We start from the raw sequence: 13,718 nt of genomic DNA on the forward strand, positions 1-13,718 counted from the left end.
TAACCAGAAGCAATTTGAAATAAATATAACCAGTGTAAGCACCGCAATTGGACCAAATTTCGTTAAGAAAAAACACTTGATACCAAACAATAAAGAAGATATCAAATCGCAAGTCAATAAATTGACACATTTTTTGTTAACGGGAAAAAATTGAATCACCATAATCGATCCATACAATAATAGAACGTATCAATTGTACCGAAATTTTGTTAAGCAAAATAAAAATATATGCAATAAACTCAAGCTTTTCTTAAACAGGAAAAATGATTAACTAACAATAAAAATCGTTACCTCAAATTCTGCAGCCACTTCTCCCCAAAAAGATATATTTTTTAAGCGCAAGTTCAAATAAGAACTATCTCCCAGTTTGTTGTCATCATCTCGCAAGAACAAAAGAACAACAACAAGAGTAACCTTTACCAGAGAAAGGTTGAATTGGGTTTAACTAATGCTTGCCAATAGCGAAATTTTAAACCCGAAACACATATGTTATGCCAAACACAACTTATGTAAACATAAATTTATCATCAACATATTGTGACTTTTCACATATGAGTTTCAGTCGGAACACCTTATGATCCTTTGATAAAGCCTACCAATAAGGGCTAGAACTTAATCTCGCTAAATCAGAAATCCACACAAATCATAAGGGAATCCAGAACATGAGATCGAATATTTAGGTTAATAAAATCCGAAACTAACATCTCACAATCCGAAAGAAAATAACATAAAATTTATTCATCCATAAGATATGCAATCGGAAACTATCAAATAATGAAACACAAAAGTTATAAAATAAAATTTTATTAATTCATAATTAATTGATAGTTTTATTCAAATAGGCCTTACAAAATATCGAAATAAATCAACAAGTTGAATAGCCTAATTTTAAATAAGAACTTAATATTATTTTGCTTTACATGCCTTTTCCGTGATTTCCTTCAAAAGTTTCTTACATTATGTCATATTCTTTTTATTGTAATCCAACATCTTTCTATGATAGGCATCATCTCCTTCTTGTTTTAGTGGCCACTGATGATGGGCTTGTCTATACTCATAGCAGTAGATCCCATGCTTAGTATCAGCAATGTCATCCTTGAGTAGATCCCTTCTTCCAATGAGTTCTAGTGTTCCTTCAAACAAACTAAAAGCATTCACCGTTGTGACAGTTGTCTTAATGGGAAAAAGACAGTATTCGGAGCATAATTCGAATTTCCCTTTCTCGAGCTTGAGTCAAGAATTTTCTCAATCTTTCCGAGACAGTATTCACAGACAACATCACTACTTTCTTTTCCATCTTTTACAAAAAGAAAAGTATGAAGTTCTTTCGACAATGGCAGAAATCTGCAGGAGTTGATTACATCCAAAATTTCCTTTGTTAAATCTTCCTCCTCCGCATAAAGAAAATACATTATGAAACATTCTTCTGTATACCAAAGTATTTCTTTAAAGTATTCTTGATTTTGTATGAAAAAGAATAAAACCAAAACCATTCATATAAATAGTCTCTTTCAAAACGCTCAAGAAAGAACCTTTTAAATTTCGGAAGTAAATTTTTTGAAAACATACACAGTTAAAGAAAGTCCCTTTTGGATTACTTTTTTTTATTGGTAAAGAGATATCCATTGATTAAAAAAAGTGAGGGTATAAAGGTTGTACTACCCTAGACAAAGTACAAGGGGAAAACATAAAAAATAAAAGAGGTTAGTAACAGGCTACTAACCTAAACAAAATTAAAGTATATCCTACACCAGTCTCATAACAGTAGAAGAGTTTACATAATCAAACTCTTTGATTGCTAATGCCCAAGTAAACAAATAGTAAACTGCATTGTTAACCACCCAAATAACATTGCTTCGCTTATCAGTAAATATTCTTGCATTCCTCTCCTTCTAGAGACACCAAATGATGGCCATAGGGACTAAATTTCAGACTGCTAAGTAGCTGCATTGAGTTGAGGTAGATTACAGGCCTGTAAAGATGGTATTATATCCATGTGCACACTACAAAACCATTTCAGATTTGCTAAGAAATTATTCCACACATCTGTAGCAAAGGAGCAGTGAAGAAGTAGATATGCACTAGTTTCACGGCTATTGCAAAAAACACAAGTTGCAGGAACTTCAATTCCTCTATTTGTCAGAAGATCTCTAGTGGGGAATCTATTATAGGCAATCAACCAGAAGAAAAACCCAACTTTTGGAGGGCATTTAAGATTCTAGATGAAGGTGAAAATAGAGTTGTTATGAATAACACCATTCTCCATTATGATTTTATCATAAGCTGAACTGACTATGAAAATCTTACTCTTTGTCAAGGACCATTGCAATTCATCTTCAGTACCTACATTGAACCTGAAAGAGGATAAATATAGCATGAGAATGTGATACTCAGTTCTTGCAGCAACATTGAGCCTTGTTGGAACTTGAAGATTCCAAGAATAAGCAGGTCCATCTGTATTGCAGATTTCAGCTACAGAAAGATGCCTAGCTCTGGATAAAGCATACAAGTTAGGATAACTAGTTTTAATAGGCTGATCATAAATCCAATTATCATCCCAAAACAGAAGTACCATTGTTTACTTTAAATTTGATGAACTGCAAAACAAAAGATTTGTATTTCATGATTGCTCTCCACACAGACCTCCGTACATGCATTTAGGGGTTTTTGAAATCCATTTAGCATCTTCACAACCATATTTTCAGAAACAATTGCTTTCCAAAGAATACCATCTTCCACAGCAAACCTCCAAGTCCATTTTGAGAGTAAAGCTTTGTTCATCTTCTTCAAGCTTTTAATCCCAAGACCACCCAAATTTTTTCTTATGCATAAAGTTCTCCATTTAACCAAATGAATCTTCTTCTTCCCTTTGTTATAATTCCACAAAAAATCTCTCATGATTTTCTCTAATTTCTTAATGACTGAAACATGCATCTCAAAAAGAGACATGTAGTAAATAGGAATACTACTAAGAACACTATTAATCAAAGTGATCTTACCTGCTCTAGAGAGTAAAATCTTCTTCCACCCAGCAAGTTTAGAAATAAACTTCTCAATGATTCTGTCCCATTTATCTACTCCACAACATTTGTCACCTAATGGAAAACTAAGGTATGTTGTAGGCAGAGTACCACTATGGCAACCCAGAAGAGAAGAGAAGATAGTTAAATCACTATCATAAGCAACTCTAAAAATCAGACTTTTAGCAAAATTAATCTTCAATCTATTTAGCAACTCAAATAAAATAAGAATTAATCTTAGGTTTTAACTTGATCTACATCTGCATCAAGAAAAATAAGAGTGTCAACTGCAAATTGCAAATGACTGACCATAATACCATCTTCTTTAGTTTGAAAACCAGAAATAAGACCTTCTTCTTGAGCTTTTTTAATCATGAAAGCGAGAGCTTCTTCAACTAATAAGAAAAGAAAAGGTAAAATTGGGTCTCCTTGCCTAATCCCTTTATTTCTTTTAAAGTAACCAGTTGCACTACCATTCACCAACACTGAAAATATAACATATTCAACATAGCACTTTATCCAACTTTTCCATTTTTCTCCAAACCCCATGAGATTGAACATATCATCCAATAAATTCCAGTTCACATGGTCAAAAGCTTTCTCAAAATCAACTTTACATAACAAACCTGGTTTTCCACTCCTAATTCTTGAATCAATGAGCTCATCAGCTACTAAGACACCATCCAAAATTTGTCTTTTTTTTACAAAAGTTGATTGTTGTCGAGAAATAATAGCAGGTAGAGTAACTTTAAACCTTTCAGCTAAAATTTTAGAGACAATTTTATAGGCCTCATGAATAAGACTTATAGGTCTCAAATCCTTAATCACCTCTATGCAATCTTTCTTAGGAATCAAAGCAATAAATGTACTCTTCAGCCTCCAGTCAAGAATTTTTTTTTCTTGTAATTCTTTGATAATGTTGAGAAAATCACCTTTTAGAATGTCCCATCAAACAGTATAGAATCTAATTGGAAAAGCATCTGGACCTGGATCCTTAAATTGACCAAGTTGTTTGGTAGCAGCTAAACATTCATCTTCCTCAATATCTCTCTCTAACCAATTGCACATATCTTCAGAAATTTGATTGAAATGCATACCTTCTGCAGAAGCAATTCTTTGTTGTTGAGATTGAAAAATGTTCTGAAAAAGGCAACAATACCATTCTTTTTCTCCTCATTGGTAAGAACTCCATCCACCTTAATAGAACCAATGTAGCTTTTTCTCCTTCTGTCATTTGCAAGTCTGTGGAAGTATTTAGTGGTTTTTTCAAATATTTGAAATAAGTAGCTCTACTTCTACTTATCCACTTCTGTACCCTGATGATGCTCAAATTGCAATATTCCTGCCTTGCTTTAACCCTTTCATTCTATTGAGAATCAGATAAGCCATTATTGTTATGCTCCACTGTATCCAAATCAACAAAAATGTCCTCCAACTCCTCAAGACTTCTATACACCTCTTCGTACTCTCTTTTGCTCCATAATCTTAACTGATGTTTGAGTAATTGAAGCTTTTTGCAAAAGACAAATCCATCACTTCCGGAAACATATCTCTAACAAAAGTAAGAAAATCTAGATGTGCAAACCAATAATACTCACAAGGGAATGGAGATGGACCATGCTTCACTCCTTCACAGATCAGAGCTATAGGATTATGATCAAAACATGGACGAGCAAGAGCATGCTGAGTTGCTTGAGGATAAACAATTCCCCAAGCTGTACAAATTAAAATTCTATCAATCCTAATCCTTATGGCACAACTTGCTTTGCTGATATTTTAGGAGATGATGGTTTGGACAAGTCTGCTCGTGTTAGTGATTTAATCATCAACATAGAGTGGGTTATGCCGGAGGAACACCTACGGAACTTAGTTCAAGCTGGTGGGGTTTATGAGCTGCTGCCTTCTCTACGGGATGAACCTGATTGTACGGTCTGGATGCCAGACTTGCATGGGAAGTTTCTGGTGAAGTCAGCAAAGGAGATTATTCGTACAAATCAAGTGCCAGTTCCTGGTACTAACCTTCTTTGGCGTCATGCAATACACCCGTTCTTGCAGCTCAAAACTGGAAGATCTTGAGGGGGGCTTGTGCAACAATGGACAAGGTACAGAGAAGATTCAAATATTCACTCCCTACTAAGTGTTATGTGTGCAGGTGTACGGAGGAGTCTCTTGATCATATCATTTGGAGTTGTAGCTTTGTTGTTCGTGCTTGGCAGTGGATGGCGGATGTTTTTGGATTACGGCCTCATCTTAATCTAACGCTCTCTTACAAAGCTGCTAAAGGAAGGAGTTGCATCATTAAGGACATGTGGTTTGTTGCTATTTTAGTTATCCGTTTTGAACTTTGGAACACTCGTAATAAAGCAATTTTGAAGGAAAGGCAGCAAATTGGACTTTTTTCAAAATACGAATTGTTCACTTGATTATGGAGTATGAAACAAGGTTAAATAGCTACATGTTCAACTCTGGTGATGATGTGAGAATTTTGAACTACTTCAGAGTTCATCATAGACGAGTGAAGAATAGAGATCCTGTGAAAGTTTTTGGGAGCCTCCGGCAAGTCATCATCTGCTTCTTTGTTGCGACGGTGCTGCTAGGGGTAGTCTGGGAGTGGATGGAGCTGGGTTAGTGGTTCGTGACAGTGATTGTCAAGTTCTTGGTGCTATGAGTATCGGCCTTGGTATCACTAATAATTATTTGGCGGAGTTGTATGGTATTATAATTGGTTTGGAATGGGCTACCAGGTGGGGAGTTGCGCATATTTTAATCCGTTCTGATTCTAAGAGTGCTATTCATGCTTTGGAAAACAATGATGTTCCATGGTTTTCCAGACAAAGATGGGATGATGTGAGAAGATTATATGACTCAATTTGTTTTCAACATACTTATCATGAAGAAAATTTTGAAGCTGGTGTTATTGCCAAGAGAGGTTGCTTTTTAGGTGAAGAGGAAGGTTGGAATTTTGAAGGAAGACCTAACTTTTTACTTTCAATTGAATTTCTAAATGTTTCTTATTTCAGATTCAAATAGTTTATAAGTTTTTGGGGTTTCTATAACCTCTTTTCTTGTAAACTTGTTTGTAAATATTGCTATTTCTTAATATAATTTTTTGACTTATCAAAAAAAAAAAAAACCTCAACTTAACCATGTCGTTGGCGAATTAAGTGGAGAAGGAAATGCATTATTATAGAGTTGATCAACCTTAGTGGAGACTACCTATTTTTACATCAAGTGAGGCACCAAACCTTCAATTCTTTGTAGCTGATTAAAGCTTTTTAGAGTCTGTGTCACCAAACTTTTATTTCCAGGTAGAATGGTGAGCTACCAAACCTCGCACCATTTTCAGCACTATTTGATCTCTTGAGTGCTAATTTTGTCAATCATGAGGGTGACGTCCATAGATATAAACACCTTCTTGTATTTTGATTTGCAGTTAGCACCATTCTCCCTCTCGCCAACAACAGGTCCATAGAAACATATCATCATCAGCAAGGGAGCGAGATCAAAATCTACAGGGAAAGTTGAAAACGTTTATGGTTTACAAGCAACAATACAAGGAAGGGCAAATTTAATATCCAAGTAAAGCAACATACAAAGAGCAGATTTCTATATACTTGTTAAAGACTTACAATACATTGAGCAGAATTTTATATCCAAGTTGAAGACTTATTTACAAGCGCGAAGAAAAATAAAAGATGAGAATTATTGAAGTTTATGATACGAAACCAATACAATTTGTTAAGATTCTAGTGGTAAAATACTTTTTTCATGGCCATGTTAATTTAAAAAATGAAACTATCAATTATTAACAAAGGATCAATACTTTACCACTACCAACTCTTGTGGTAAAGTACTTTTTTCATGGCCATGTTAATTTTGGTTTCGTTTTTATTATTGTAGTTGCAATCTTTTTATCTTTTAAATAATAATAATAATAATCTAAAGAAGAAGAAGAAGAAGAGAAAATACAAAAAAAAATGCATTTAGGTTGTTATTTGTTCAATAAGGCCATGAGGAATAAAAATCTATAAAGAAGTTTCAAGCAACAAAGAAATAGTGAAAAAGAGTTACAAATTGTCGAAGTTCTACGAAGTTCAAGATTTTATCATCAGTAGTTGAAGCCAAAGACGAAGACCAAGAAGATGGAGAAGACGAGTCGAAGACGTTTCTATTGGATGTTATGAGAGTGGTGCTACCATTACTGCCGATCGAATGTGAAGGTGAGTGAGTACTCCCATCCTTGCATAGTGGTTGGTTCCCTTTCTTAGAGATCATACTACACCAAAAATGAACTTTAGCAACTGGCTGCTGATGCTGCAAATCGGAGTCGCAACAGCACTCAGCTGTTGCGACAGGGGGAGACACGAATTTTCGCAACGGAATTGTAGTTGTTGCGAATTTCAAGTCGCAACTGTTTTCGCAACAATTTTAAGCTGTTGCGACATAAAATTTTAGCAACAGTCCGTTAGCTGTTGCGAATTTGTTACTAGTTGTTGCAATTTATTGACTAAGTCAACGAAGACTGACCCAACAGAAGTAGCGGTAAAAATTTAACAACAGCTTCTATCTGTTGCTGAAGTTTTCAACCAGGAAAAAAAGTCAATCTTCATTGACCTAGTCAAAATCAATCCCCATTTTTCCTGCAATACTACTAGTTCTTACCTGCAACTACCCTGGTTCAACAATTCAATCTAATAATTCATATTCAACATACGATCAGGATCAAATTTAACTACAATATCTGATTATTGACACAAAACAAAAACAATATCTAGAGTAGCTTTAGTTTGCAATCTATCAAGACATCCGACAACATAAGCATTTTGATTAAACGCAGTTATGCCACTTTTAAATTTCTGTGTTATGAAATGATACCATGGTAATGAGTTCAATCACGATTCTATGTTATAAAATATGCACATATTGAGGTCAATAACTTACTAATTTTGCTCCGTCACTTGGTTCAATTCCACGTCTTTCAATCTCCTTCACATCACTTACTTTATCTTCACATCACTTACTTTATCTTTGACATAGTTAAATCCCAGTAAACCATTGTAGCATATACATTATCTCTCAGATGAGAAGATAACCTCCTGAAAGATCATGCGTATGCTCCAAAGGTTTGCTGGAACGAGAAGAAGTCGACCGAATACTGTATATGACAAGGTAGGTCCTATGTTATCACACCTCAAAAAATGGAAGTTGTTTCTCTGCGATCAACCAATTTCAACCATCACAAGTAAAATGACAATGTAATAAAAATGAAGTCGAAAAGAAGAAGAAAACTAAACTTAGTGTACTATGAGACTTATAAATAAAGATCAAACAAAAGCAATGAAAATTTATCTTCTTGATCAAGAGAGTAACTATACCTTGTCTCTGCCGCATTAAATAAGTTGCTTCAAGAAGAAGTCTTGACTGATGATCAACATTATAAGCTCTAGCAAAAGCTATATTATCCATAACATCAGCACCATTCCATCCAAACCTGCAAGCATCCTCAATTCAGCATCACTAAGCCATGGTCTATGCAAAGCTAGAATGTCCAAACATACACTTCATATGTGACTCAATCAAACAAAGCTCCATTTGTCCAATTCCTGAAAACAAACAGTTGACAGTTTGGAAACAACCAAACATGATGCAATAATCAGTGTGTGACAATCAAACAAAGCTTATCACTACCTACACCGAAACTTTATATGTGAATAACACCCAACACCAAAGGGCTCTACTACCAGCAAACAAAAAGTGCATCAGAATTGAACTCGCTGGAAAGGAAAATTAAGAATTAACATAAGACTAAACATCTTAGTTACCTGAACATTGGTCTCCTCTGCAATCCGGATGTTCTGCAAGCCCAACCTACTGAACTAAACATGCATTCAACTGAGTAGTTCAATGAAAATCAATAAAGTCACTACTTAAAAAGGAACAAAAAAACACAACTATATGCTGATACTAAATATTAATAAATCAATAAAGTCACTACTTAAAAGCATAAACCTTTTCCTTGGGTACCAGAATACGACAAGGACAAATAGTACAAATATGGGAGTAAAACTTCAGCACTTAAGTGCTTATCAACTCCTTGTTCTCTCTGTGTTTTGTGCTCTTTTTTTTCTCTCGTTCATCTATATTTCAGATTATAGTGAGAGGAATTAGCATAAGATACCAAAGCAAATTTAGTCGAGTTCTATGATATCAAACTGACTTAGTTTGTGCTTATAATCTGGAGATCAGTTTATGCTATAACTAGTAACATAAAATCCTCACAGGTACTCATTTAGGGTAGCTAACAAACGATATATTAGTTCATCTAATTTTAATTTGTACCCACCTCTTTAAACCGGAGCAGGTTTTTTGCTGTACATGTATTGCAGATCATGTGGACTCACCTCCTTGTATGGTAATCTACCCTTAACCGAAACCGAACCTGCGGTACCATTTCAATGGAGGTTTAGAAAATTTACACATACATATCTGTAGGCAGAGATACTAAACAAAATTTACCATTTCAGTGGGAGGCCGACGAAGAAAAAAATAAATAAAATTTGTTATATGTAAGGAAATGCAATAGTTGTGTTCTTTCATCAAACCATACAGTAAAAATATGAGTTGATTGGTGGACAGAATAAACAAAAGGTTGAATTGGCACCTGCGGGAAACAATAACAACACAACCTTAAGACAGAATCAATAAACTCCCATGCAAATGCTTTGCAGAGTCCCTTGATACTGTATCCATAAAACAGACACCACAAAACTATTAGTGACCAGACAGTCAAAAATGTTATTATATGCAGGGATATGTACAACACTTGCCATCTTTATAATGACTGAAAAGTCTATTCCCTGTATGTTATTATCATAATGGGTGATTACTGCTGAAGAAATCAGATTCAACAGCGCATCGTCGATGAATAAAACAGTAAGTTTTAATGGAAACCTGACGTGTTGGTGTAGGATGTTAGTACTGGAAACGATAGAAATAACACATCTTTATAAACTTCTCAATAAGAAGTGATTTTATTAATCTCTGATTCAATGTCTTTACATTTAGACGAGACAGCCTTTATATATAGGCTTCAAAACTCCTAAACCAAAACCTAGAAAATAAAGCTACGGATACTGAAAATCTAATCAAATATGAATTCATGCCATAAGTAGCGACATATTCTTTTATTCCCTAGCTAAAAATCTCAAACATACCATCTTAGACTGAAATGCCATATTCAAGACTAAATTCCCATAATACGTCAACGATTACGGTGTCGACGTTCCCTTTCTTCTAGGTATGCTTCTGCTATATCGTACACTACATCACGTGTTAAGCTCGACACGGTGTCATGGCCTCTCACACTTTGAGATTATCCACATCGCCAAAGACTTGTCATTGGTATATTGCTTTTCTAGCAGCTAATCAGTTGGAAACACTCAGATCTTTTCCAGAAAACAGAAAAGAAATAGACTGTTGTTATACCTTGGATTGGTAAGTGCAGGCACAGGTAAGTCCACTCTAATGAAGTGTTTCACTGAATCGCATTGTTATGCCTTGGATTGGTGAGTGCAGGCACAGGTAAGTCCACTCTAATGAAGTGTTTCACTGAATCGCCTGGTACTGTATCAATAAAACACGCAACCAACACGTAAGTGAAGAGTAGAATAAAGCAATTGCCAGAGCATGTCAGACCCGCAAAATTAAATTTGGGCATAGTTGTAAAAGTAATCAGGTGAACACTCAGAAATAACTTAACAATGAAATGTTGTTACAACCTCTGACCAAAAGGCATATCTTTTTATATTGCATTGTAAAATTTACATAACCCAACTTAACAAAGAAATCTTGTTACCACCAAAGGCAGTTCCCTTCCAAACTCAACCTGCCCTTCAACTTCTTAAACTCAACCTCTACAAACACAAAACCCAGGTAGTGAAATTATAATATTATGAGGACTCATTACTATAAAACCTTGTATTAACACTTAACACTAGTCAAAACCTCTTTAAAATCCTAAAACTAAGCATCGTATACAAATGTTAAGTGCTTCAAATAAGGCCAAATAAACTATAACCTAGAACGAAAATTAAATTCATCAATTCCATGAATTTATGAATCATTATTATACTCGGTGTATGACAATCTTGGTACAGAACTGTTTATCTGATTGTATCTAAATGAAATTGTTCATCAATTAAACGGATTCAGTCAAATCTCATCTTAATTTCATGCAATTATGAGATAAAAAAATGATTTCTATTTCCTGGGACAAACTTTGTGACCGACACATAACAGTTAAGTCATCTGTCATCGTGTAGAAGTCCTCCTAAAGTCGGCCAATTATATTTTCAAGTGTGTATGGTTTACAGTGGATTACCTGGTACAGGTTCGTTAATCAGTATCTGAAACTTGGTGCACCATGACTTATCTCTACCGTGCAATTGATGACAATTAGAGATAACGTAAATTTTTAAGAACACTGACTTGCAAAAACTTCCTGGTTTTAGTACAATACTCATCTATTTCACCAGGTCTTCAGCTAACTAACTACAGCATCACATCAGAGTCACTACAGCTGTAGCTGCAATATGACTGCAAAGCCATCTTCTCACAAACCTCAGCTGCATCCACTGCTCAAACCTGGAACCCACTGCTGAGTTTAACAGCTCCATCAAAACTTAGAGCAGCAACAACATTTCAGCTTCTACCACCTACATACCCTTATGCACATAGCCGATGCAGTTGAGGTCCACCACTGCCTAGCCATTTCTGCATACCCATTCTTACCAGGACTCAACCCCAACACCATGACTAGCCACCAGTTATGCCCATTGCTTGCTTCCATCTCAAACCATTCAAAACTCAGCCACATCAAGACTCCACTTCACATCTTCTTCTGCAATTTGAGTAACAACAAAATTCCCTGTAGCTCCATCTCCTCATACCGCCTGCATCACTTATTGCTCATACACAGATTAATCAACCCCGGCGAACCCATCTCTTCCTTGAGCTCAAACACCATCGACCTCCATCACAGGATCTGTTCAACAACCCATTTCACCATGTAATAGATTTCCATCAGCTCTCTGACCCAATTCAACATACCAGACCTGAGCTTCAAATCACCACTTCCCTGTAACTTTTACTAGAAACTCAAATTCATCAATCACCAGATCTGTAAATCAGAATTACCACCACCTTCGCTGCAATTTCAATTCCATTCCTGCAGTTTCACATACACAACCAGCATCAGGGCTTGACTGACTGTGGTGACAAGATCAAGTCACTTCTTCTTGTTCTCTTATTTGTAGTTGCAGCTGCAATTACCATCACCAGCTTCATCTCTGCTTAAACATATCAGCTTTACACTATCCTCATCCTTACCAATTCATCTCAAACCCCAATTTTAGAAGCAAACTCAACCAGTGATCAAGTAGTCACCAATTGCAGCTACATCATCTGTTCTCAACACCATCAAAACCTTCTCGACTCTGAATTTGAACTCAACCCCATATCTCTGTAACCAAGTGCCTGCCCACCAGCATAATACCAAGCGAAAACCAAAACATCAGCGAATTCTTAACAAAAAGAATCAAAAGAGGCCTAAGAATCGGAAACCTAAAACCTAATATCTTCACTATTATAAAGCAAATACTAACAAAGAATAAAAAGAAGGAAAAAATAATTACCTATTTGAAATAACTGCCCTAAATCCCCAAATCAAATTAGCTGAAATAAGTAAAACCCAATCCTGGATTTCCTTTCTTCTCACCTAACAAAATCAAAGAAAAAATAAATCATTAACATATAACATACACGAATTAAATCTCTATCTCTATTTCTCTTAGGAAAAAACCCAAAAAACAGTGAAAGAGATTCGTTACCGTACTTTTCAATTTTCATCCTTTTATAGATCAATCAAAGAAATCTCCTGCTCATTTTATGATTGAAACCCTAGATTAGAAATAAAAATACTGGATCTAGGTTTTCAGCTGCAGAGATTAAACAAGAGATCAAGTTTTACGAAGAACTGATCTAAGAAGAAGAAGGTAGGACAGTTTAGTGACATGGTGCTCAAGATTGTAGTTGTGGAGTGAATCGCAGAATTTCAATGGCGGCATGTTTATTTCTCTTCTGTCTGAGATAGTGAGAGAGGACGAGTGGTTGTGAGGATAATGACTTGATATTTTTTCCAAGGATAAGAAGTGGCTTGACACACGATAAATTCGCATGATTGAAAAAATGAGAACTTTTTTCAGGTGTTTGCTGCCACACGCATAAGTGGTATGCGTGAAAAAAAAGACAGTTGCTATGGCAACTGAGCGACAGCAGATGCGAAATTAGCAACAGCGAAGACTGTTGCGAATATTTAGCAACAGTAATTCGCAACTGAACTATGTTTCCATTGCGAATTTGAGTTGCTAAAACCCATTTTTGGTGTAGTTGGAAAAATATTTTTATTTCCCACGATCTTGTGGGGTCTCCAGAAACAATTCTGAGGGTTTTCTTCCTACATTTAACATGCGCGAGATTTCTATCTTCATTCCCGCCTGCACACATATGTGAGACTAAAAAAGCGATCTTTTGTGTGCAACTATTGTAAAACCCTATTGGTGAGGCAGAAGTCGAAACATTCGATCAAAAATGCATTCTCTCATTATGGCATAGGTTGACCGATCACACTTTCTTCGATAA

The 13,718-nt window shown here is 35.5% G+C and overlaps 1 protein-coding gene and 1 long non-coding RNA gene across 5 annotated transcripts; both read right to left on the bottom strand.

Annotated features, from left to right (window-relative positions):
• Positions 1-1,936: 1,936 nt before the first annotated feature.
• LOC113272807 lies at positions 1,937-4,409 on the bottom strand. Its single transcript, XM_026522605.1, has 6 exons — positions 4,378-4,409; positions 4,118-4,262; positions 3,330-3,863; positions 2,644-3,216; positions 2,348-2,533; positions 1,937-2,218 (listed from the first exon to the last, which is right to left on the bottom strand). Exons 1-6 carry the CDS (start codon positions 4,407-4,409, stop codon positions 1,937-1,939), a joined length of 1,752 nt encoding a protein of 583 aa, XP_026378390.1.
• Positions 4,410-10,023: 5,614 nt separating this feature from the next.
• LOC113276127 lies at positions 10,024-13,178 on the bottom strand. Of its 4 annotated transcripts, none has more exons than XR_003324030.1 (4): positions 12,913-13,178; positions 12,713-12,795; positions 11,401-12,554; positions 10,024-10,643 (listed from the first exon to the last, which is right to left on the bottom strand). It is a non-coding gene; the product is annotated as an uncharacterized LOC113276127 (long non-coding RNA). The 4 variants fall into 4 exon arrangements; XR_003324031.1 differs by having other exon boundaries at positions 10,024-10,933; XR_003324032.1 differs by having other exon boundaries at positions 10,876-12,554.
• Positions 13,179-13,718: the final 540 nt, after the last annotated feature.

The sequence above is a fragment of the Papaver somniferum genome, chromosome 4 (assembly GCF_003573695.1).
Source record: "Papaver somniferum cultivar HN1 chromosome 4, ASM357369v1, whole genome shotgun sequence".
NCBI classification, from domain to species: domain Eukaryota; kingdom Viridiplantae; phylum Streptophyta; class Magnoliopsida; order Ranunculales; family Papaveraceae; genus Papaver; species Papaver somniferum.

Coding starts and splice junctions, on each gene's coding strand:
- LOC113272807 (XM_026522605.1), bottom strand. CDS start 4,409: ATGGCTTATCTGATTCTCAATAGAATGAAAGG. Junction 3,864..4,117: donor AAGAATTGCTTCTGCAGAAG/GTATGCATTTCA, acceptor TTGATTCCTAAG/AAAGATTGCATAGAGGTGAT. Junction 2,219..2,347: donor TATCCTCTTTCAGGTTCAAT/GTAGGTACTGAA, acceptor ACCTTCATCTAG/AATCTTAAATGCCCTCCAAA.